The sequence below is a fragment of the Nipponia nippon genome, unplaced genomic scaffold (assembly GCF_047370975.1).
Source record: "Nipponia nippon isolate SJK-2023a ecotype South Korea unplaced genomic scaffold, ASM4737097v1 scaffold_8, whole genome shotgun sequence".
Lineage (NCBI taxonomy): Eukaryota > Metazoa > Chordata > Aves > Pelecaniformes > Threskiornithidae > Nipponia > Nipponia nippon.
In genome coordinates, this window is record NW_028262402.1 from 24,006,976 (window position 1) to 24,031,647 (window position 24,672).

At 48.1% G+C, this 24,672-nt stretch overlaps 1 protein-coding gene across 1 annotated transcript; it reads left to right on the plus strand.

The window, feature by feature from the left end:
- Positions 1-11,827: 11,827 nt before the first annotated feature.
- LOC148050504 (E3 ubiquitin-protein ligase Topors-like) lies at positions 11,828-13,038 on the plus strand. Its single transcript, XM_087742309.1, has one exon. It carries the CDS (start codon positions 12,019-12,021, stop codon positions 13,036-13,038), a length of 1,020 nt encoding a protein of 339 aa, XP_087598435.1. The 5' UTR covers positions 11,828-12,018.
- Positions 13,039-24,672: the final 11,634 nt, after the last annotated feature.

Here is a 24,672-nt window from a genome sequence, read left to right on the forward strand (position 1 = left end):
TACAGCTATACTATTTAACTCAAATGTGGGTTTTTTTTAGAGAAGACAAATATCAACTGTAAAATGTATTACTTTGTAAGCATTTTATATTTTCTAATCCTCTTTTGTTATGTTTCATACATATACCATGCACTTAATTATCACTTTTTTCAATGAAAAATTTTTTGTAAAGTTTATTGAAAGCAGAGTGAGTCTAGAGAGTCAAAGAAACTGGTTATGAAATTATTTACAAGGAAGTCACCGTTCCAGCATGAGTCTTTCTAGTTGATGTCTGTCATTAAGGTATAGAGGAAACAAATGCATTACATTTTAACAGTACTGTTACACTAAACTATTGTTGCCATGGAGACAAATACTGTGTAGATGAAGTCACAAATTCTCTAGGAGGTGCTAATAACTCAGTACTGCTTAATAACTTGTTGAAAAAGTCCACATTCTTGTAACATTTCAAAGGGGGTAACAATAAGCCATGAAAAATGCCAAAATACAGAGCATGCTTGAGTTGTTGCTAATGCTTAGCCCACGAAAATTTCTTTTTTATGTCTTGTTCCATGCACTCTTTGGTACAATAGCTGTGTTAGACACAGAGTAGGTCTTGGTATGAAAGCCAATGATACCAAAGTAGAGGATGTTTCTGCTTCTTGATACTAATGTAGAGGATGTTTCTCTGTATTAAGTACCCCCATGTAAAGAAAATGTAGTAATGGAGGAGGAAAGTACTGTGTAACAAAAGTGCAGTTTGCATATTTTAGCAATGCCTGACAGGAATGGAAGTTCTGGGGTTCTTTCAGGATACTCAAATCACTAAGAAGTATAACAGGCTGTGAAGAAATTTCTACTATTTGCCCCAAACTCAAGATGCCCAAGAGGATGAACTTTTTTTTTGAGTCTAATAATTTATGCTTTTTGAGGTTAATAATTTATTTCATTGCTTTTGTTTTGTTCACCTCAGTTTTCTATGGCCTGTCCTAAAGCAGATGGGCAAATATCATGTGGCTGGATAGAATCATAGAATCATAGAATTGTCAAGGTTGGAAAAGACCCTTAAGATCATCGAGTCCAACCGTTAACCTAACACTGCCAAGTCCATCTATACCGTGTCCTCGAGCACCACATCTATCCGTTCTTTAAATACCTCCAGGGATGAAGACTCAACCACTTCCCTGGGAAGCCTGTTCCAATGCTTGACCACCCTTTCGGCGAAGGGCCAGAGCATCTGAAATCTTGACCACCCTTTCGGGTAGGGCCAGAGCATCTGAAATCTAACAAACCGCTTCCTGAGATTTCTGACATACCTACTCACACCTTACGGTGCCATTCTGATCCTGTTAAGTCTGATGGGACTTTTGCAATAAAATTCACAATGGCCTACATTTTATCTTGTTGAAATAAAATCTGAAGTGGCTTCCTCTGAGTTCTCTGAGTACTGATTCTTCTGTTCAAGTCACTGGAATTATGATATTTGTAGCTGGCTGAGCCCCTTTCTGATCAGTGAGGGAGATTATCATTGCTCACAAAAAAATCTTGCGAGGGCTGATTGCACCCTGCCAGATTCATGGATCAGAAGGACACTCACATCTTCCTTGTCCCTCTCCTTCCAAGTGGGTTGTCATGTTTTACAGCAATGGTGTATAGCAGTCCCCAGCACTCTAAAGAAAACAAGATGTGTTTGCAAGTAAAACTAAGAGGTTGCTCTTGATGGCTATGATTTTAAAAGTGTATTAGAGAAGATAATTAAGTCATCTGTCTCCCATCTAATATCTGACATGGTGTGAAAAATATGTGTTGACTCCTTGCGAGCTGTGGGAGTGTTCTGTTTTCAGTTTTGAAAAGTTTTTTACAACCCGTTAAAAAGCATGGTCTGATTTTAATAACTATTTTCTCTCATCATTCAACTTTTCTTTCAAAACTTGAATGTGTACCCCTTCTTTGTTTTTTTTCAGCAGAAAATACACAGATGGGTTCCAAATGCTGATTCAAGACAGCAAACATCTTGAAGGAAAAGGTAGCTGGCATTTAAGGTTAGGAATCTGACACTTTTACCTGAAAGTACAAGTCCTAATCTACATGCAGAAGTTTCATGTATGCTGTTTCTGCATTCAGTGGCATGAATGAAATGCAGATTATACAAAGGAAAATGGTACAGTTGATATGTGATGAGTCAGACTGCTGCCAGCTAGGCTGTTATTGATGGAAGAAACTCTGAAAAAGCATCTGGATTTACATTGCCATCATTGGCTGCATCTTGATGATGGCTCCAGAAACACTTCCAAGCTGCTGCTGTGGGTGTAGGCTTTGGCCACATCTTGGTGTGGGGTGGGCAGTGGGGGAGCACCTGCCCCAGTCATGTACCCTACACCTTGGTTTTTATGGGAAGAAAACAGAAAAAACATGGGCTGGTAAGAAACATTATGTGTTTTACCCAAGCATCTGATGTGAGAAGTTGAGGGGCAATGACCTTAGGGTGCAGCAGGCCATGTGTTTTCCATTAAGTATACACATAGTTCATACAGCTCCAATTCTGACAGACATCTTTGGTAATCAAAGTGCTTGTCTTTCAATGGGCCTTTCTCCCATGGAGGTCAGTGAGAAATAACCACTTCCTTAAATTTAATTGAGTGCTTTGCTTGTTAGAACTGATATTTAAGTCTAGGTCAAAAAACTTTTCTGAACTGATGCCTGAAAAACGAATATGACCTTGTAGGATAATAATGTAGGGTGCAATAGAATTTGTCATTTTTTACTGCACTGTGATAATACCTTGTGGTGGGTTTGCTCTGGCACCATGGCACACCTCCTCCTCCAGCTCCCCTGGGCGCTCCCTCTGCTGTTTCTCACTCCTCATTATGCTGCCACTGCCTGCCCTCTGCCCTCTCTGACTCTACTCAGTGGTGCCCAGAAAGGACAAGAGGCCATGGGCACAAACTGAAATACAGGAAATTTGACTTACTTAAACATGAGAAAACCCCTTTTTTAGTTGTGAGGTTGGTCAACAACCAGAACAAGTTGCCCAGAGAGCTTGTGGAGTCTTCACCCTCAGAGATATTCAAAATCTGACTGGACATGGTCCTGTGCAACCTGTTCTAGCTGATCCCACTCTGAGCAGGTCTGTGTGTAGGAAGAGTGGACCAGATGGTGTCCAGAGGGACCTGCCAACGTCAACCAGTCTGTCTCGGTGCTGGGCCCAATACTGCTTAACCTTTTCTTAAAAACTTGGATGATGGGGCAGGGTGCGCCCTCAGCAAGTTTGATGATGATGCAAAACTGGGAAAAGTGTCTAACACACTAGTTTGGTGTGCAGCCATTCAGAGGGACCTCAACAGGCTGGAGAACTGGCCAGAGAAGAACCTCATCATGTTCAACAAAGGGAAATGTCCAGTCCTGCCCCTGGGGAGAAATAAACCCATGCACCCATCCAAAATAGGGGCCGACTGACTGGAAAACATCTTGCCAGAAAAAGAGCTTGGGGTCCTGGTGGACAATAAGCTGACCATGAGCCAGCACTGTGTCCATCTGGCAAAAAAGGCCAAAAGCCTACAGGTGGTTGCATTAGGAGGTTCATCGCCAGCAGGTCAGGGGAGGTGACCCTTCCCCTATGGCTTGTGGAGAGACACCTGGAGTGCTGTGTCCAGTGCTGGGCTTCACATAACAAGAGACAAGGATCTGTAAGGAATAAAACAAGCAACTTCCTTACCTCTTTACTTGATTAGAACAGGTTGGGGGGGGAGGAACCTTTCCCTATCAGTTATTCAATTATTCCATTATTCAATTCACTTATTCAGTTATTCTCTTTCTTCTTGCCTAATGGGGAAGAAGAAAGTTTGAGATGTGTGAGAAAAAAACTAAATGCAACAGCCTGAGCATAGGAAGGAAAGTGGATGCAGCTCGTGACTCTTGCAGTGATGCTGACTGATATTTTGGCAGGGACCAGCGTGGGGACAAAGTTTGCCTTCCTGCAGTACCCCTGGGCAAGGGATTTGCAGAACATTTTAAACTCTTGGAATTAGGAGGCCTGTAACACTCATCTGGGATTTTGCCTGAAAACACACAGAAGATACAGATAATATTAATAACTAATATTTTTAGTTCACATAAAGCAATATGATTAGAGACCTCATAGTGGACTTAATCCAAATAGATTGAAAAGTCCTCCAGCTAGGCCCCACTGACACCAAGAATCAGTTCTTACTGTCTTCTCTTCTGCTTTTTCTCCTCACCAGGTTTTCCGTAGAAAGTAAATAACAAGCTCTACAAAAGCCCCCAGCACCAATACCCCACTTCAAGTGAAAGACAACCTAAGTGAAACTTGGAACCAAACAATTAGATCAAAGCTGAGGTATCATCCTTAGCTCTTGTGTGCTCTTCTCCTGGACACACAGTACGCACTGAAAACAGCGGAAGAGGCACAGATGATTATTTGCTGCTAACAGCATATGTACATTAATTTATTTTAAAATATACCTTGTAATTATGCAAAGGTTTTGAAAGGACAAGGCCAGCTTAGAACAGCTGAGGATATCTGTGCAAGTATAAATGCTTATTTGCTATTAGCAGATGATTGTTTCTCTTTGGAAGAGCAATTAACAAACAGTGAGGTGGTCTGAAGCCTTGTTTGCATGGGTGCACTGCAAATCCCAGCCTCTGAGTTAATTATCTGCTTCCCCTCCTAATCAGTGGGCAGAGAGAGGATTTCTTTGATACAACTCCAGTGACTTCAGGCATCTATTTTAATATATTTTGACAGAGACCCATATTTTTTTCTACTGAAATAGAGTTTAGGTCACTAAAAGACAGAAAATAGCAGTTGTTAATGTTATGTGAGATTATATCCACCATGAACAACCATGCAAAAATGATTGCAGTTTTGAAAAGACTAAAAATTTTTATTTTTATTACAGCTCTCATAAAATTCCATGTCCTTCTGAAAGCTCAAGACTAGGAGGCTATAGTCAGTACAGACAACTGTCAGCTTTCACTTAAAACTAATGAGTCTGATTTTGTTTTTTTTTTCCCCCACAACATACCATCGTGGAAATATGCTTGAAAATGACCATAAGACACTTAGGAAACGGATATGCCAAATGGTATAGTTTGCATGCAGTGGGAGCTTAGACTCAAGCTTGAATGCTTACGGTTGATATTATTAAATACAGAACATAACTGAACTTCTAGTAAAGGCGAATTTTTGGGGAAGAAAAGGGTATGTGAAGCTGCTTTTCTCCCTAATTTTTGTCAGTTTCTAGGAAGTTTTACATAATTCTGATTCATAAGATTATTTTCATTCTCTCTTTCTGTTTCCTTCATTGTGGAGATCTTGATTTGTGCTCAGGGACAAAAAATTGTTGCCTACAGAAAAGAAAAACAAAGAAAGATTTTTCCTTAAAAACAAAATTGGCGATGGATGAGACTCGAATTGCTTGGTTGCCATGTATGTATTTGGCAGGACACTAAATAAAAAAATGCTTAAAAAAAAAAGAGCATTACGTGAGCTGCCGCGTACACAAGTATGTTCCAGGAAATCTGTCTGTGAGAGTCTCTGCAATGACCAATATTTGTTCCGTACAGCAGAGATGGAGGACATCCATCCGTCTCCCCTTTCGCTGCTTGCCGTGGCCCAATCCCCTGTCCTGGCATCGGCTGGAGGTTTTTGGATGCAGCTTCCACAGCTGGTAGTGGTTTCTTGTGAACTGACTGAACACTTGCTGAGGTTAATCACCATCCTCTGACCGCTGTCCCAGGGAACGCAGGTAGTAACCTGTGCTTTTTGGTGCAATGAAAATGACCGATGCAAAAAAATTCCTCTAACAGAAATAGCAACTTCTAAGAGGGCCCGATGGACATCTGCCTGAAAGTAATCTATTTGTCTATATGTATACATGCATGTATACATATTTATATTCCCAGTACAAACAGCAAAATTTAGTAATGTACTGCCTCATGTGTACTGCTTCATATCATCTAATGGTGACACGTGTATTACCAGCAGTGCGCTATGTTTTCTAGTAGGCTTTGAAGGGCACCTTGAGTCAGGGTGAGAGCATATTTAGGTTAGATATTAGGAAAAACTTCTTCACCAAAAGGGTGGTCAGGCATTGGAACAGGCTGCCCAGGGAAGTGGTTGAGTCTCCATCCCTGGAGGTATTCAAAGAACGGAGAGATAGGATGCTCTAAGACATGGTATAGATGGACTTGGCAGTGCTAGGTTAATGGTTGGACTCAATGATCTTAAAGGTCTTTTCCAACCTTGACGATTCTATGATTCTATATCCTGCCTGATTACAGCATTTATTTGGAGTTTTTCTTTCTCTTTGTGGTTGTGGCTCTCTTGGCTGACCCCTGCTTCCCCACAGGGCACAGCGTGTGCCCTTCTGGCATCTGGCGCCTGTGGGGGTGACACGGCTGCCAACAGGAGTGCCACCCGGCATCCCGAAGGGATTGAATTAGACTCGTTTCATGTTTCTGCATCTCCAGATTCCTGCTGCTCCATGGAAGTGGCAGAAATGAGGGACCCCATTAAAGGCCCTTCACCTGCAGGTTTCCAACAACAAATGCCACAGTGCCCCCCTCTGAGCTGTCCCGTTTCTCCAGACATCCTTCAAAGTTAGAAAACGACATCTCCGTTCATATGGTCTTCGTTCCTTCTCAGTGCCCCGGGCTCCAAAACAGCTGCAGCTCAGGAGCCAGGTGTCACTTCAGCGAGAGACGGGCCTGGGATAACTCTGGGTCCTGCTGCATTTTGGAGGCACCTCCCCGCAACAAGCGCGCCCTGCGCTGGGCCAGGTGTGTGTGGGTTGCAGGGACTTCTCCACGGCCATGCGCCCTTCCTGGTAGAGAAGAGAGGAACCGGAGAGGAAAGTATTTTCCCCTGCCCTCCCCTCTTCATGTCTACAGTCTTGGCCTCTCTGTGTTTCCACTTCAAACCCAAATGTCAAGGAAGAAACTGGCAAAACCCTATTTTCCCATCTGCCTGTTCCAGATTGGTATGGGGCTGTTTTAAGACACAGGATACCCAAGTGAACAGTTGGCTGGGGAGGTGGCATCTTTCAGTTTCTTCTTTTTGAATAACTAACAATCTGATAGGAGACATGGAAAATAACATTCCTGTCACGTTCTTTTTTGAAAATGAAAAAAATAAATTTAATTTGGTAATGCAGGCGATTATCAGAGGGAGCTTTTAAGCAAAGTTTCCACAAAAGCAATGGACATTTTACTTCTCGTTTCTCTCAGGAATGAGTACACCAAGTACGAGATTTTCAGGTTTTCCTTCGCAGTCCAAGGAGATGCCATTAAGCTTTAGAAAGTCAAGGACGGAAAGCACAGGGAGATACTCACTGCCTGTGTGCCTGCAGTAAGTGCATCTAACCAGCTTCCCAAGTTCACACAGGAGAAACTCTGGAGGCGGCACACTGGGATTTGTCCCTTGCCACTCCCCCTTGCCTTCCACGTAGATACTTAACTTTCCATAAAAGTCTACACTTTTTGTCGTAAGCAGGATGCCTTCATAGCTGTTGGATTCACAGTCCTTCTGAAAAGTGGCCTCTTCCAAAGAAGTACCTGGGCACTCTGGTATGAGCTCATCCATGTGGAGGAGAGGAGTGTGTTGACTTTCCTCTACAGACATTCTGGGGTTGGTTTAATCAAGACACGGCTCGCTCTCTGTCATGATATTAGTGCCGTGATGGCAATAGCTAAAACACAGGCAAGAACTTACTTTTATGTTATTAGTACTAAATATGTGAAAATGCAAGTTCTTGTGGGAAAAATAGCACTTTCAAAGCACGCTGCTGAATTTCAGCTGGTTTTTTTCTTTGCAAAATAATGATGCTACAATTAAAAACATAATTACCAAACTAAGCTATATTTTTCCATAGGAAAAATAACACAATTTAAAGAATTAAAGTTGGAACAATTACACTGTCATGAGGCCGCCATGCTCCAGCTTTCTTGGCCAAGCCAGCCCAGCTTTCTTGTCAAATTCAACAGTTGATGCAGTGGCATCAATTCAAATCGGTCTGTGCCAAAATGCATGAAGAAGAACGAATACATTTTAAACTGGAAAATATGGAGAACACAGGCAAAGGCCTTTACACCTTTGAAGAAATATGTAATAATACCACAATGTCCACTCATGGAATCTGCCTTCAGAGTATCTGGGAGGTGGCTGTGGCGCGAGCTTGTATGGGGAAGACTGCCCTGCCGGATCAGACCCAGGACATACCTTTTCCAGAAACCTGTTTCTAACAGAGGTCAATGAGCTCTGCCTTGGGGGAAGGTGGAGTTCCCTCTCTCCTTCCTCCTGCCCCTGAAATCTTCAACAACTGTAAAAGAGAAGTCTTTTCCTTGCCCATGGTGGAAGGCGGCATAGACTTTACAGCAAGAGGAGATACTAGTGTACTGAAAGGCACTTGGGAGGGGGTGGTTAAGGGTTTTTTTCATACCTCTGGTCATTTTATGTTCCTCATAAAATTGCCTTGCCCTATTTTGAAGCCTTTGCTGCAGTGAAATGCGGGGTCAGTGAGACCTACCAGCTGACTGTGGATAGTGCTAACCATTTTCCTTTTACATTTTAATTAGCATTTAATTTTATTTTCACATTTTCATCTTTTCCTTTCCAGTTTGTATTCAGTGTCTTTTTCTTCCTACATTCCTTTTTAAAGCTTTTCTGAAGGCTTATTTTATGGATAGTTCAGGCCTACATATTGCAGAAAGAAATTTCTTCTCGTCAACAGCCTATTCATGTAGTAATATTGTTTGGTATGATAGTTATTCAGAGGCACTTTTGGTAAGGAAGATAACCAATGCCCCAAAGTGGCCCAACAGAAAAGAAGAGCTAAATCATGTCATTAAACAGTTTACTACTAACGGTAGAACACGTTCTGGGGGAAACACATTTTCTAGCTCTTTCTGCACTGACTTGAATCTGAATGGGCTCTGAATTGAATGAGAGCAGCTGACTTCAAGGGGAAGCCCCCAACATCTTCTCCTTGGTTGTACGACACAATGCTGCTTGTCTTGGCTTGCCTATATCTGTTCCATATACGTACTCAGAAGCATGAAGATCAAGAATAAATTTGACTTTTACATTTCTGTTGTGTTTTCTTTCGTATGCCTGCACTGTGCCATGAGAAACCATCTGTCCTCAGGGAAGGGTAAGGGCAAAACCAGAATGCAATTCTGTTCTCAACGTGGCATCAGATGAAATGCCAAGAGACCAAGTGTTGGGTTTTAATACCGTTCCTCTCTGGTTTCAGGGGAGCTGCCACAAGGCATGCCCAAGCAGCCATGACTTCAGATGGAAGCCCACACCTTGCAGAGAAACGTGTGCTTCCAAGGAACTGAAAGATTAAGAAGGAATAGGAAAGGCGTTCCTAACTCCTCTGGGAACAAATTGTAAGCCCAGTTCCAATGACAACACTGCTTGAGGGGAGTTTTGGTGAATGAAGGAGAAAGAAAAAAATGGAGGCTTGAGTACCTTTTCCTCTCAGCTCACAGGGCCGCCAAAGCCACGGTGACCTCAAATCTTCCCTTCTGTGTATCACCTTTTCTGAGCTGCTCTTCTTTCATGCAGTCTAAGGCATTCCTTCGATTTTGGCAAGAAGGCATTACTTGTTGGGGATTTTTTACTTAGATTACTGGGTACCGAGGAGGGCAAAAAGAGTGCTCATTGACATTAGGTGGTACTTCTTTGGCCTCTCCTTCGCTTGCTTGCTTCTTTTGCTTGTCTTCATCGATTGCTTTGTAGCCATGTTGTACAAGAAGTTATAAATACGTGCTCAAATTAGCGGATGGCTTTGGATAATGTAATGCATTCAAGAGTCTTTTTTTTCTATATGCTTGTTGATGACATGAGGCAACTTATATTGAAATGTCTGAGGAAAATAAAGAACCTGGGGACATATAAATAATAAGAGGCCACGCTCTTCTTTCAGACTGCCTGTAGCACACTGTACTCATTTATAAATGGAATGACTTTAACACCTGAATAGCAGTCTACACCCCCGCCCCCAACAAATCCTACGTGAGCAAGAAGAAGGGCCATGCAATACGATAAGTACTCTTATCCTTTAATTGTTTAGATCACGTTGCACCGCTGGTCTCTAGGCAGAGTTTGTGAGGGTCTCCCCCTGGGTATTCTGGGCATTCCAGCCCAAAACCTCTGTTGCAAACCCTATCGACAGATCTCAGTAATGTTGCAAATTTCAAAGCAAGGAGGGGAGGGAGATTTGGATTTGAAACTAACATTTATTTCACCCATTCACATGCATACCGTCATATCCACCTACTGGCAAGCAGCTGAATGTGTATTTCCACCTAGTCTGGACAGAATTACCTGTGGTGAGAAAGAGGACAAGACACACAGCCTTTGGAGCCTCTTCACATCTCCTGCATTGTCCGTGCCTGGGTGTCCTGAGAAGCAGCATGTAGATGTGATCGTGATGAAGTGCTAGGGTGAGTGCCATCAACACCTGCAATTCTCACAGCCCTTTTTCTGCCAGTCCTGAGGCTTCCACACTGGGATGTTGCCCTTCGTCCTTGCTCATACCAACATCCAAACCACTGAACCACTCCTGCTAGAAGGAGACTGAGGAGGTCTCTTGTCCAAACACTGACTCAGGGCAAGGCCAACAATGACTATAGACCTGGATGCTCTGGGTTGTGACCACTCGGGTCTTGAAGGCTGACCTCCAGGCTCAGGGGTCCCACCTCCTCTCTGGGCAGCCCACTCCAGTGCTTTGTGATCCTCACAAGGATTTGGGGTTTGATTCCTCGTCTCCAGCCTGAACCCATCTAGTTTCGGGAGATGCCACCGTCTCTCACCCTCCCACCAGGCAGTGCTGGGAAGAGCCTGTCCCCATCCCCTTGATGCCTTCCCCACAGGCACCGGGGTGTGCTGTGAGGTGGCCCGATGCCTTCTGTGCTCCGTGCTGAACCAGCCCCAGCCCCACAGACCCTCCTTGCCTCCCCTGAGCCCCTCTGCTTTGTCAACCTGTCTCCGGGACCCCAAAGAGGATACAGTGCCTCATCCAGGCCTGATGGGTGCTGAGCAGAGGGGATCACCCGTGTGTCCTCGGACTAGGGGAGAAAGACAGGAGAAGACCTGCAAGAGCGAGCCAAGTGCTGCCTGTGACTCCCTGTGGGAGGAAGCAGGGGAGCCCAGGGGGCTGGCCAGCAGCGCTGGGGTGTGGGGAGAGCCCGTGGGACCTTGACCTGCAGCCTCCCAGGGAGGCACGAGGTGTTACCGAGTAAACCCTCTTGCCCTCTGTGCCTGGAGATGTCTGCCATGGCCAGAGTGACGTGACGGGGCCCTGGCAAGCCACGGCCAAGGCCTTGGTGACTGACGTGAAACACCGCTGCTGAGCACCAAGACAAGAGCTGGGGGATGGAGTGGGCAGTGGCGTTGTGGTAAGCCCAGATGCGTGTTCAGGGCCACAGCGCTGCTGGGGCAAGGGCCATGGTGAGGACGGCCCATCATGACATCCCCCGTTCTGTTATCACCAAGTCCCCAAGTGATGAGTTCTGTTGTCACCGAGGGATGGACTGTGATGTCACCTAGCGATGGATTGCGAGCAGGTGCTGCTCGCTGCTGGTATCCGGGTGCCGAGTCCCACCCAGCTGGTTTGTGCCCGCACTCCGGCTGAGCAGGTCGCAAGGCTGGAGTGTTGAGCGAAGCCTTGGTGCTGGTGTCCTGGTTGCGGAGTCGTTGCTTGCAGCTCTCCGTGACCAACCCCAGAGCCATCGAAGGATTATCCCCGGCCCTGCCAGCTTCAGGCGGCCGGGGCACCCAGGAGGTGCGCTTGCGGCAGCAGAGGTGAGCTGGGTGGGAGAAACCTCACTCTCGGGAGCTGGGAGGGTTTCCTTCTTAGAGGGACCTGGGCATCTCTTCCGCCCCTCCCTGGACCAGCCAATGACCGTGGCCTCTCTCCCTTTTCTAGCGTGACACCAGCTGCTGCAGCGCCAAAGAGAGGGAGCAGTTTGTCATCCCCAGCTCCCCGCAGCCCACCGCAGGGAGTGGAGAGCATGGCCACAGAGCTGCACACCCGCTGTCCAGTATGCCTGGACAGCTGGGACGATGCTGCCTATGTCATGCCATGCCTCCACCAGTTCTGTTACGCATGCATCCTGCGGTGGGCCAACAGCAAGCCCGAGTGCCCCCTCTGCAAGAGGAGAGTGCAGTCCATCGTGCACTCGGTGCGGGCTGACGATGACTTTGAGGAGGTCGTCCTCAGACCGTCTGGGCTGGCATCAGCGTCGGCCGGCACCCGCCAGGCTGGAGGAGGGCGCGGGCATCCAGCCCCCCACAGCCCCCCTCGCCCTGTAACACCCCAGCCGCTGGCGGTGGAGGAGGTGCCCCGGGCTCCAGTGGGCGGCCTCCAGCCCGACGCGTGGGCGTCCCTTTTTGACGACCACCCAGCCCTCCTCCAACGCTTTCTGCCCTGGCTGCAACAGCAGCTGGGGCTGATATTTGCGGAGGAGCCTTCAATGGCTGTCGTGATGGAGGACCTCATCCTGTCCGTCCTGGGCCTCTTTGGGCTGGATGAAGAGGTCCTGGTCCGGCTGCTGCAGGTCAGCCTCCGGAATCGCGCGGCGACATTTGTCCAACAGCTTCTCAATGTCGCCGTGCAACGCTGCAGCGGGGAGGCCCACCGACTGCTGGGCCTCCAGGACGGCCATGCTGCCGAGGAGCGGCAGGGCAGCCCCACGGCTGCCACTCGTCCTGCTGCCTCCCAAAGTGGGTCTCCTGCCCCTGGCCCAGCCCCCTCCAGCAGCCCTGTGGAAGCTGATGAAGACGAGCGCCCCGGCACCTCAAGCGCTGCTCTTCGTGGGGGTCCCAGCAGCCCCCGTGATGCCCCCGTTCCCACCCCCGGGGAGCAGGAAGAGCAGCATGAGGATCCGGGGGAGGCTGTGGCAGGTCCCTCCAGTGCCAGCCGGGGCAGGGACCGCTCCCTTGGGGGGCCATGGAGACCCCCGAAGAGGAGGGCCGGCACCTCCCACGACTCTTGCCAGCCCCCCAAGAGGCCACCCCGCCGGCAGAACTAGAGCGGGGCCTCAGGAGCTGCCAACACCAGGGCGGGGCCAGGAGCTGCGGCACGTGCAGCTCCAGACCTGGATCTCTGCAGCCAGTCCCGGGGCAGATGTTTCCAGCTGCGGAGGTCTCCAGCACCAGCCCCTGCCCCACCACTCATCACCCCAGGGCTGGCCTCCTCCTCACCACACCCTCTGCCCCCACGTCCCGGGGCTCTGCTCTCCTACCAGCCTGCAGTGCCCGGTGCAGCCTTGCTATGGCAGCACCCAAATCCCTCCTCCTGTGCGGAGTCACGACTTGGTGCCGCTCTCTGCATCAACCTAGGGTCGTACCCTGCCAAGGCAGGAGCCCCAAGAAGTTCAGCCCAGGGAAACACAAAGTCCTGCACTTGGGGAATGACAGCCCCAGGCACCAGCACATGCGGTGGGCTGCCCGGCTGGAAAGCAGCTTTGCAGAAAAAGCCCTGGAGGTCCTGGTGGGCACCAAGCTGATGATGAGCCAACAACGTGCCCTTGCCACAAGGAACACTATCGCTGTCCTGGGCTGCTTTAGGAGGAGTTTTGCCAGCAGGGCGAGCAAGGCGATCCTTCCTCTCCACTTGGCACTGGTGATGCCACACCTGGAGCACTGCGTCCCGTTCTGGGCTTCCCCAGTACAAGAGAGAGCTGCACGTACTGGAGAGAGTCCAGCAATGGGCCATGAAGATGATTAAGGCACTGGAGCGCCTCTCCTCTGAGGACGAGCTGGGACTGTTTAGCCTGGTGAAGAGAAGGCTGAGGGGGGATCTGATCAATGTACAAAAAGGCCTGAAGGGAGGCTGCGAAGAAGATGGAGGCAGGCTCTTTCTGGCGGTGCCCAGTGACAGGAGAAGGCATATTGAAGAGCAGTCTGGACATGAGGGCAGGTAAGCGGCTCTAGCTGCCTCTGCTGGAGCAGGTGGCCTTGACAAGATGACATCCAGAGGTCCCTTCCAACCTCAGCCTTTCTGTGATTCTGTGAAAGTAGTTCAGTCGTGTAAAGAATCTATTCTAACAACTTCATTTTGGTTATCTAAAGTAAAGAAAGGGAAGGAGCACAGTTCTGCCCTGCTTATACTTAGGAGCCATCCTCAGGACACATACCACGATGCAGGACACAGGTGCAGTTTCTGCTGCTAAGTAAATGGTCTGAAATCTAGGACTGCTAGGAAAGACCCATAACCATTATGCTATAGGATACATACACTTTCTCTGTCTCCTGCTGATCTGGTAAATTTTATGTCAGCTGAAACTGTTCAGTCTTCTGGACCTCACTTTGTGAGTACTTCCCAGTGTTGTCCTTGCCTTTGAGGATTAAAAAAAAAAGAAAAAAAGTTAAAAAAAAGTTAAATCATTCAAGAGGGAACGACAACAACAACAAAATCGCACATCTCTACTTCCATTATTAGAAATAAACCAAACCGCTCCTCTGCCTGACCCTCACTCCTAACCCTTTGCTTCATGTTCTTCTTGCTCTCTAACAGATCATTCATGTTTTCCGACAACTTACTCCATCATCCTCTTCTCTCCTTTACAGCATCTTTAATCTTTTCCTCCAGTCAGCATGATAGTCCAACCCTTCCATAAAGTGCCAGCATACCATAGGATCAGCCTAGAATGACGTCCTCCAAACAGAGTAAATAAAAAGAACAACTTAGGATGTGAATGGAACAGTCTGTAAGCTTAAGTAATATATTCCAATCTAATTAAATAATGTAATCTATTAATTATTCAATAACATACATTGTAGGAAAAAAGTAAGGGCCTACAGATTTTCTAAAAACTATACCATAATTATGCCTCAGAAAACATTCACACAAATACAGAAGACATTTCTCATAAAATATTAAAAAGTACACCAAGAGGAATGCAGTTAGCCCATGTGTATTTAGCAACCTTTTTCAAAAGCTATTCGGCTTGTAATTTGGACTTTGAGAAAGTAGAGGCTTGGTCCGTATGATTTAAATGGTTAGCCAACAGTGTATACGCCTTCCTGTGTTCATGTAATCTTATCTACTTCTTCAACCAATTAGGCAGCCAGTGACATACATTATAGTGTCCTTTTTCAGCATTTACGTTCTCTAACAAGACTGTCCTCTGAGCTCCGTATGACTGAGCTTAAAAAATGTGTTAATCAGAAAATATTGCTCAACCTAATAAGGCTTTTGTACCTATTGCAGAGAATATATGACAATGTGAGAGAAATGCTATAGAAATGTTTGCTGTATACTGACCGTATTGTGTTTAGGAGTATACCGAAACCACACTAAGCTGCTTCTATTACAGTGAAACAGTCATTTCAACAGATGAGTCCTTTCCTTTGGTATAACTCTATGTCTTGCTGCTTATGGTCCTTTTAAGCGTGTAACTGGCAGAGCATAATTGACTTCTTTCTCTTTTAACAATTCTCTCTCAATACAGTCAGCAACACACTGTGTTCCAAGATACGATGTCCGATTCCCTGTCACTCACATGCCTGAAGATAGCTGCAAAGCGGAGGAACTACAGAACAGGAGACCTGGGACATCCAGGAGACAGAAGGGAGTCCCTGAGTGATGAGTTCTGATGTCACCGAGGGATGGACTGCCATGTCCCCGAGTGACGGATTGTGACCAGGTGCCGCTCGCTGCCTACATCTGGGTGCTGAGTCCCACCCAGCTGGCTCATGCCCGCACTCCGCCTGAGCAGTTTGCAAGGGTGGAGTGTTGAGCGAAGCCTTGGTGCTGGTGTCCTTCCTGGTTGCGGAGTCGTTGCTTGCAGCTCTGCATGCCCGACCCCAGAGCCATCAAAGGATTATCCCTGGCCCTGCCAGCTTCAGGCAGCCAGGGCACCCAGGAGGCATGCTCACAGCAGCAGAGGTGAGCTGTGTGGGGAAACCTCACCCTGGGGTGGGGAGCTGGGAGAGTTCCCTCCTTGAGGGACCTGGGCATTTCTTCCAGCCCTCCCCAGGCCAGCGAAAGACCGTGGCTCCTCTTCTTTTTCTAGCGTGACACCCACTGCTGCAGCACCAGTGAGAGGGAGCAGCTCGACATGCCCAGCTCCTCGCAGCCCACGGCAGCGAGTGGAGAGCATGGCCACGGAGCTGGAGAACCACTGTCCAATATGGCTGGAGAGCTGGGACAATGTTGCCTATGTGATGCCATGCCTGCACCAGTTCTGTTACGTGTGCCTCCTGCAGTGGGCCAACAGCAAGCCCGAGTGCCTCCTCTGCAGGAGGAGCACTCTCTCCATCATGCCCTCGGTGCAGGCGGATGGTGACTTTGAGGAGCATGTCCTCACACCACCTGCGACATCATGTGTCGGTGGCCGCCAGGCAGGAGGAGTTCCTGGCCGTCCAGCTGCCCACAGCCCTGCAGCAACAGAACGACAGCCTGTGGAGCACCAGCTGCCCAGGGCTCCTCTGGGCGGCTTCCAGCCACACACCTGGGCGTTCCTTTTCCAGGACTACCCAGCTCTCGTGCAGCCCCTTCAACCCTGAGTGCGTCAGGAGCTGAGACTAATCTTTGGGAACCCGCGTTCTCAGGTACTCATGGTGGAGGACCTCATCATGTCTGCCCTTGTCTTTGTCGCGCTGCATGAAGAAGTTCCGGTCCGGCTGCTGCAGCTCAGCCTCCGAAACCACACGGCAATGTTTGTACAGCACCTTATTGATGTCACTGCGCAACACTGAGCAGGGAGGCCCACTGACTGCTGGCCGTTGAGGATGGCCATGCTGCCAAGGAGTGGGAGAGCAGCCCCATGGCTGCCACTTGTCCTGCTGCCCCTCAGAGAGGGTCTCCTGCCCCTGGCCCAGCCTCCTCCATCAGCCCTGCGGGAGCCAACGAAGAGAAGCGCCCCGGCGCCTCAACTGCTGCTCTTCGTGGGGGTCCCAGCAGCCCCCATGATGCCCCCATTCCCACCCCCGGGGAGCAGGAAGAGTGGCACGAGGATCCGGGGGAGGCTGTGGCAGGTCCCTGCAGTGCCAGCCGGGGCAGGTACCACTCCCCTGGGGAGCCATGGAGACCCCTGAAGAGGAGGGCCGGCGCCTCCCAGGACTCTTGCCAGCCCTCCAAGAGGCCACCGCGCCGGCAAACCTAGAGCTGGGCCCCAGGAGCTGCCAAAACCAGGGCGAGGCCAGGAGCTGGGGCACGTGCCTGCCCGCAAGTCAACCAGAAGGCTCTCAGTAGTCGAGATCTACCAAAGAAAATAAATGCGTGAAAACTACCGCAAGAGTCTTGGTGTTCCTAACAATGCCAGTAGCATTTCTATGCCCACCTGTGCTGTCTCTCCTTTTCCTGGTGCCACACCTTCCATTTCATGAGTCCGCTGGTTCCTTCAGAGTCAGTGTGTTGGGAGAGGACGTGCAGCCATGAAGCCCTGGCGAGGAGGGGTGGGATATTAATGCTGGCGGGGCCTTCTACACATGCCAGGTACTATTTTGTTGTTCCCCCTGAAGGCAAGTGCTGCCCAGGTCCAGACTTGCATCTCTGCAGCTGTCCTGGGGCAGATGTTTCCAGCTGGGGAGATCTCCAGCACCAGCCACTGCCCCACCACTCATCACCCCAGGGCTGGCCTCCTCCTCACCGCACCCTCTGCCCCCACGTCCCGGGGCTCTGCTCTCCTACCAGCCTGCAGTGCCCGGTGCAGCCTTGCTATGGCAGCACCCAAATCCCTCCTCCTGTGCGGAGTCATGACTTGGTGCTGCTCTCTGCATCAGCCCCAGGGTTGCACCCTGCCAACACTGTCATAAGGGCGATGAATGCCCCACAAGTGCCTGGCCAGCAGAGAAAGTGCTGTGGCAGCTAAACCCAGCAAAAGCCCCACTCTCAGCTGGCCAAGGCACGTCCTGTCACAGCAAGCCTGAGCAGCCTCTGCTCAGAGGCCTTGGAAAGTCAGTACAGAGACTGTTGTCTGCTACTAGCAATGGCAGTGCCATGTTCCTGGGCTGCTGGACACAAGGGACAGGATGCAGGGGCACCCCACTGAGGGTATTCTGCTCTGCAGGGCAGAGGAATGGTGACAGATCAGGTGAGGCTGAGGTGCATGGAGGACCAGAGGAACAAGCCTCTGGTGAAAGGTGTGCATGCCTTGCACCAAACATTTCCTCAGGGCTGCTCTGGTTTAAGTGTAAGTGTTCATCGGAAACACCCCCCTCCCCCCCGCTGTGTGATGTTGGGGTGTTACGAGTGTTACGAGGAGGTCTGTGTGAAGCCCCACCACCGATGTACTTTGTGGTGCACGAACAGAGATCATCGTGGTTCAGAGATGGGGCAAAGGTTTCCAAACGCATGTCAGCTCACAGAAACTGAAATTACATCAGTTTGCACCATCTTGTCCCTAGAGTGTCTTTCTAAGTGTATGTGCACCTTTGGGGGAGAGTTCTTCTGTTTGTTTCTCTGTTTGGTTTGGTTTTCAAAGCCAATGCTTGCAAGCAGAAATGCCATGCCGGGGGGGGCTTGGTCTGACCTGACAGAGCAAAACTGGACAGATCACAAAGGCAGTGGAGGTCAAACTGCATGGTTGTTTTCTCTCTTGGTGGCACGTGCGTGGCCTTTTAAAAAAAGCAAGCAAGCCAAAACAAACAGAAAAGCAAGGAAAAGCAACCCAAAGACAAAGAGAGTTACCCCCCACAAAGCAGCCAGCACCTCCTCGCAGGGCAGTGCTCTATCCCCACTGTCCCACTGTCCTCCCCTGAGCCCCTCCAGTTTGCAGATGTGCCTCCTTGTATGGGGCCCCAAAACGGGAGGCAGTGTCCCAGGTGAGGCCTGATTGGTGCTGAGCAGAGGGGATCACCTTGCCGTCCTCTGGCACCCCATGCCGTGCCCTGCTCACGCCACCGCGGGACCTCACTGGTGCCTGGGCACAGGCCTGGCCCCTGCTCAGCTCGCTGCCCATGGGCACCCAGTGCCTTCCCTCCAGACCTGGTCACCAGCCCTGCCGACATCACTGCCGGGGCCTGCCAGCGCAGGGCAGGGCTGGCCGTTCCTCCTGCCCAGACTGTGCAAGGTCCTGCTCTGCTGTCCCAGTCCCTCTGGATGGCAGTCCAGCCCTTGCACATATGATTGCTTCCCACCGCTTTTGTGTCCTGTACAAACTTGAGAGTGCACTCCATCACTTGCTCCACATCAGCGATACTGTTGCCTCACTCTTTGTATTACAGATCTCGATACGTGTCTAACAAGAAGTTAGCTGGTATCCCTGCAGTCCTCCAAAATGCATCCAGTGCTCAGTATAGCTTAACTACTTGTCATCATTATGACAACAGAAGGACCTGGCACTTCTAGCATGCCTAGGTGTTTCTTCTTCAGGGTCTCAACCTATCTTCTGAGCAGCTTCCTGCCCCTGAAAGGGGGAAATCTATGTCACAGTCACTATTTGGTACTTAGCGAAACATCCCAGCAGAAGCCAAAGTAAAGCTTCAGGTCCATAAATTTGTCAATGCTGTTGACAATGAAAATGCCTAGCAAGTAACACACAGTAAAGCAAGTAATGCACAGTAAGACTAAGGAAGAACAATCTAGCTGTCAGTGCATGATTTTCAGTCGAATCACTGGTGCCATGAAACAATATCATTTTAATGGTATGTTTCTCAAAACTGACCAAAACCCTCCTCCTGCACAGAGTCACGACTTGGTGCTGCTCTCTGCATCACCCTAGCGTTGCACCCTGCGAAGGCAGGAGCCCCAAGAAGTTCAGAAAAGGGAAGTGCAAAGTCCTGCACATGGGGAGGGACAACGGACAACGGCAGGCACCAGCACATGCGGCAGGCTGCCCAGCTGGAAAGTAGCCAGGGAACTGTGACACCATGCTGCTGCCCTCGAGCACAGGCTTTCCTCCCGCTCTTCCAGACCCAGCCGTGGCTGTTAAGAAAAATACATTGTCTGCCTGAATGTTGAATACCAGTCCCACCACCATGGAAACTAATGAGAGCAGCCAATACAGTCATGTATTTGTTGCAGTAAAGCTGATGAAATACCACTTTATAAGTTTACACCATGCTGAGCTGAGCAGTCAGTCATCTGCTGGCCATGACGTTTGGGTGGGGACAGACTAAAAATACTTTGTGTGATAATACATGCAGGAAGTGCTGAAGGACATACTTGTGAGCCAGATGTTCAATTAGCATTCACTGGTTTTGGCTTGTGCTTGCTGAAAAAGCTGTGCATTTGAGCAATAGGCTTGAAAGTGTGACAGTACTCCCTTCTTGCCCCAGGACGGCTGCCACCTGCTCTGTGCAGGGCCTGATTCTCCATAATCCTTTGCTTTGTATCACCATTTAGAAAGTGTGAGGAGGAGTCTTAGACGCCACCTCTCACAGTCTTGACAACAGGAATGCAACGAGACTGTGAGTTGGGAAAAACACAAAGCTCGCTGACAAATGATGGCATTTATTTGAAAAGCTAAAATAAATAAGCAGCAAAGCCTTTTGTATTCACCATCTGCTTAGCAGCTTTCAAAATATGTTTTTACAGCTGATAATCTCAGTTTTTAAGCAGAGGGTTTTTTTCAGCCAAACTGGGTGTCCAGGCTCTAAGAGTCAACGATTTTTCCAGATTCTGTTCACAGTGGCCCAGAAGCAACTTAAGCAGTACCAGGACACATGAAGGTACTGCTGCTGCAAGCTTGAAATTTTCTTGAGTCCGGCAGGAGGCAGAGAAGGTGTTTGAGGCAAGCAGTCTTATGCAAAGAGCCGTTCAGTTTCTACAATGCACATACAAAATGCCTTTTCGTTTTACTTTTTAACCCGAGCTTTTCATTGTGAAGTCATTTGCAAAGAACATTTGGCAGGTTTTGATATGAGGGGGTTTCTTCTCTCTCTTTGTTTCCTTTTTTCTTTATTTTCCCCCTCATTCTGTCCGTGAGTTTGCTTTTTCTTACAGTGTTCTCAGGTGTATCTGCACCCTGGGAAGATAAGGAGGCTTTTCAAAAGGCATTTCCACGTCCTAATCCTTCTGAGCACAAATCAAATATCGATCTATTTAGGAGAAGTCAGGATTGTAAAAGAGTGTTTACTCAGGAGACAGAGCCCACGATAGCTGTTCAGTGATGGGATTCTGGTGTCGCAGTAGTAAATACCCTAGAAACAGCAGATAGAGAGGAAAATAAAACATGAAAGGGAACTTTGATGCCTGTTACCAAGCAACAAAACCCACGGAACTTGAGATTTGACAAGCAGGTGCGTTTTCTAGCAAGCTTCCCAGCTGTCTGGACTCTGTGGGCAATCTCACTTTCAGTTTCAGTTTTGTTAGTTTCTTCCTCCATTTTTTTCCCTCTCCTTACCAAGTGGAAGTGAATGTTCAGAGAGAAAAGAAAGAAAACATTGAATTATCTTCTGTTAGTTGTTAGGAATATTCTTCCAGGGCAAGTGTTTCCTCTGTCTATGATGAAGTTAAACTTTCTTCTGTGTGTGTATTCACCACTTTGTTCTCTCTTAAGATGATCTATGTTGCTAGGTTTTTGTCAGGACTTGAAATTTGGGGCAAATGAAGAATTTGACTGTGAACTCCTGCCTCTTCTAAAGAGCAACTGAAAATGTGTCTTGCTCTTTCTGGGGCTGGGATTTTGCCCTTTCTTGTCTCCAGAGAAGGCCAGCAGATTCAGGAAGCTTCCTACCTGCAAGTGGATGGAGTTCTGTGTTCGAGTCCTCTGTCCAAGTTCTCAGCCTGACTAAAGTTGACCGTGTATTTCCTGCATGCGTAAGGAATCAAACGTTGTCAAAAATTAGATCCGCCAAGAGGGCATGATGGTGATCTTCCTCACTACAAGTGTTACAGTGAAGGCCAAGAGAGATTTCCTTTTTTCCTCCCCCCCCCCCTCCCGTTTTCATTTAGATACACGTGTATGAGTTGTTCCACCACAAAAGGGGACAAGGTGTTTTTTCTGAGCTCAAGCAGAATTGTGCCTTGCCACTTGCCTCGGTGGTGACATTGTCTTTTTCTTCTTTGTGAAGAAGGCATTTCTTTGTGGGCTGGCATTTGGAGCAGCTCCATTCCTGTACCACACAGCGAGAAAGGCAAGGCTTGGACAGTTTTTCCATTTGTGCCGGGAGCAGATAAATTCTCTCCTAGTTGGACGGGCTGAGCAGCCAATGATGTTTGTCCCTTTGTTGTGCACTACTGATGCTGCAACAGATTCTTGTATTTCTTTTCCCACAAAACAGGCAAAAGAGATTTTTTTTTTCTTTCACTGAATTTCGGGAAGAGACTCTAACTGGATGTTCACGAAGAGGGATATACTGAGATATTTCTTCCTCCTGCAAGAAAGCAGGGAGGAATACTGTTTTTTTTCCTTTTGTAATTGCTTTTTTCCATCAAAAGATACATCTGATAGGTGCGATCCTTTCGGTTAAATCTGTTCCCTTTTAGGGGAGGAAGAAGGGACAGGATGTCTCTTTGAAAAAGACAAGAGTAAAATTTTTTTACATAATAGTTCTCGTTTACTGGTTCATTTTAATGAGGAAAATATAATGCCGGAAGGAGAAACTAAGTCAAAAAATGTTTAGCTTTCCAGTTCAGCAAGGTATGTGAAGAAACTGTGAAGAAACTACAACTGAAAACAGGTGGTTGTGTGTTATCGAGGAGTAACTAGGACTTAAAAGCGGAATGTCTTTCACAACAGCAGTATACACTGTCCAGAGGAGGAATACGGTGTGCCAACCGAAAGGAAGAGTTAGCTTACAGGTCAGCAAAGAAGTCGTAAATCGCAACAAGAGACTTCTTGTCATTAGTGTGAAAGCTGTGACACATAAGAGTGTGGTTAGCTGCAACACACATGAGGGTCCTTTCTTGGCAGAAAACACATGAGGAGAATGAAGAGTAGAGCAACTTTACCTTTGCTGCGTGAGAGAGGTGAATAGATTCCAAGGTACCAGTTAGGGACTGCAGAACATCTTAAACCAGAAATATTTAAAATAACTCAGGAAAGGCTCCTGACACAAAATGCCATGTCCATATCCCTTGACTGCATCGTCAGTGCAACGATGACCTTGAACCCTGGGGAAAGAATCATACGCCTATGTCTTGCCAGTAGCTCTCTGGGAAGGAAGAATACCTGTTCCTTTACTTTCTGGTGCTTCACTGTTCTCACCTCCCCAAGTCCTCCTTCCTCGTTTCTTTCTCTCGTTGCTTGTAGGTGCCACAAACTCCAGGTGTCTTCTTCTTCGTATGCTGTAAGCCTGATTGTCCTTCACCGTAGCTCCTGAAGAGCACAGGCACACATGTAATGAAGACTGAAGTCTTCTCAGAGACATAAGAACTGCACTCAAATCTAGTTTGAGTTAATACTTTCAAGCCTCTGAAGCACACAGCCTGTATATGCTAGAGAAGGGAAAGGAGGTCTGCCTCGCACGTCTCTTAACCCATTCTGCCAGCTCTCGTAGTGTGTTCTTCTGGAGTCCATGGGACCATCGGGTATTCTCAGTAACGACGGACTATAAATGACATCTGAGAACACGAAGTACAGTTTTCACGCAAAGAAACCTACTCGTTTTGAACAGCACAAGTGAAGATTAACACCAAAGTGGAAAACCACCTGAGCCACCCAGTTTCATTCTAAACTCAGAGTCCTCGCCTCCTAAAAGCACAGAGGTAATTGCCAGGTAGTGGAGATGAGAGCTGACACTGTTACTGGTAATTCTAATTTGATGGAAACTTGATGGAAACTAAATCACAAGGGCAGGTATCTATAAATCAACACCCACCAAGCGGGCCAAATAGCATTTCACAATACCTCCAGCTCAGAAAGCCAGGAAACTCTGCTGACTGGAGCACCAAGAACTCCTTGCAAGGAAGCCTTCTCATTGCTCTCAAAGATTGAAAAGCAAACGTGAAACAGATGGACTTGCATTTGGCTCTGGACTTCCCACAAAGGCTGGATTTAGGTTATGCTAGACGGGCGCCCGAGCTAGGGAAACAGAAAGACTGTCCCTGAGCAGTGCCTGCCATGTGATGAGTCGTTCTGTCCTGGGGATGACAGAGGCGCCCTACAATGTCCCTTTTGCTCTGACTGTCAGAAGTCTTTGCAAGATAGCCTTGCCTCCAAAGCCTTGTGTCTGGATGGCTTTTATGCTTCCGGGAGCCACCCTCCTCCCACTACTGTGCAAAACCTGGGTCTTCCTACCTTCTGCCTGAGGCATCTCAGAGGAAGCCACAGATCCTTTATGGCATGAAGATGCTGACGGGCCTCCAGCATTTCCAAACAAGCTTCCTTTCTTAGGGTGCGGGAAAAGCTGTTTCTTCGAGACAGACAAACTTATGAGCTGAAGTTTTCAATGCCATAAGACAGGCAGCATCTCCTCTCTTGTTCACCTTTCCTTCCCCACTTGCTCTCCTCCACCACCCCCCAACACACCCTTTCCAGAATCTTTGAACTGCTCAGGCTGAATTTATCAGCATCTAGTAAAGCTGGTGTGAGTGGTGATCATTCTTCTCATTACAATGATACTAGCTAAATCCTCCTTACAGGTACAGACTAAATGTTATTTTAGCATTAAACACTCATTCATGTGATTTTTGGAGTTAGCTCATATTCCAGGGAGGAAAAGGTGCCCCAAACAACTTGGGGCCAGACCTTCAAATAGTGGCGGTAGTGCAGGGTCCGGCTGATGGGTGATGCAGCATCCCTGAAGAGAGAAATACATCATGTCCCAGCACA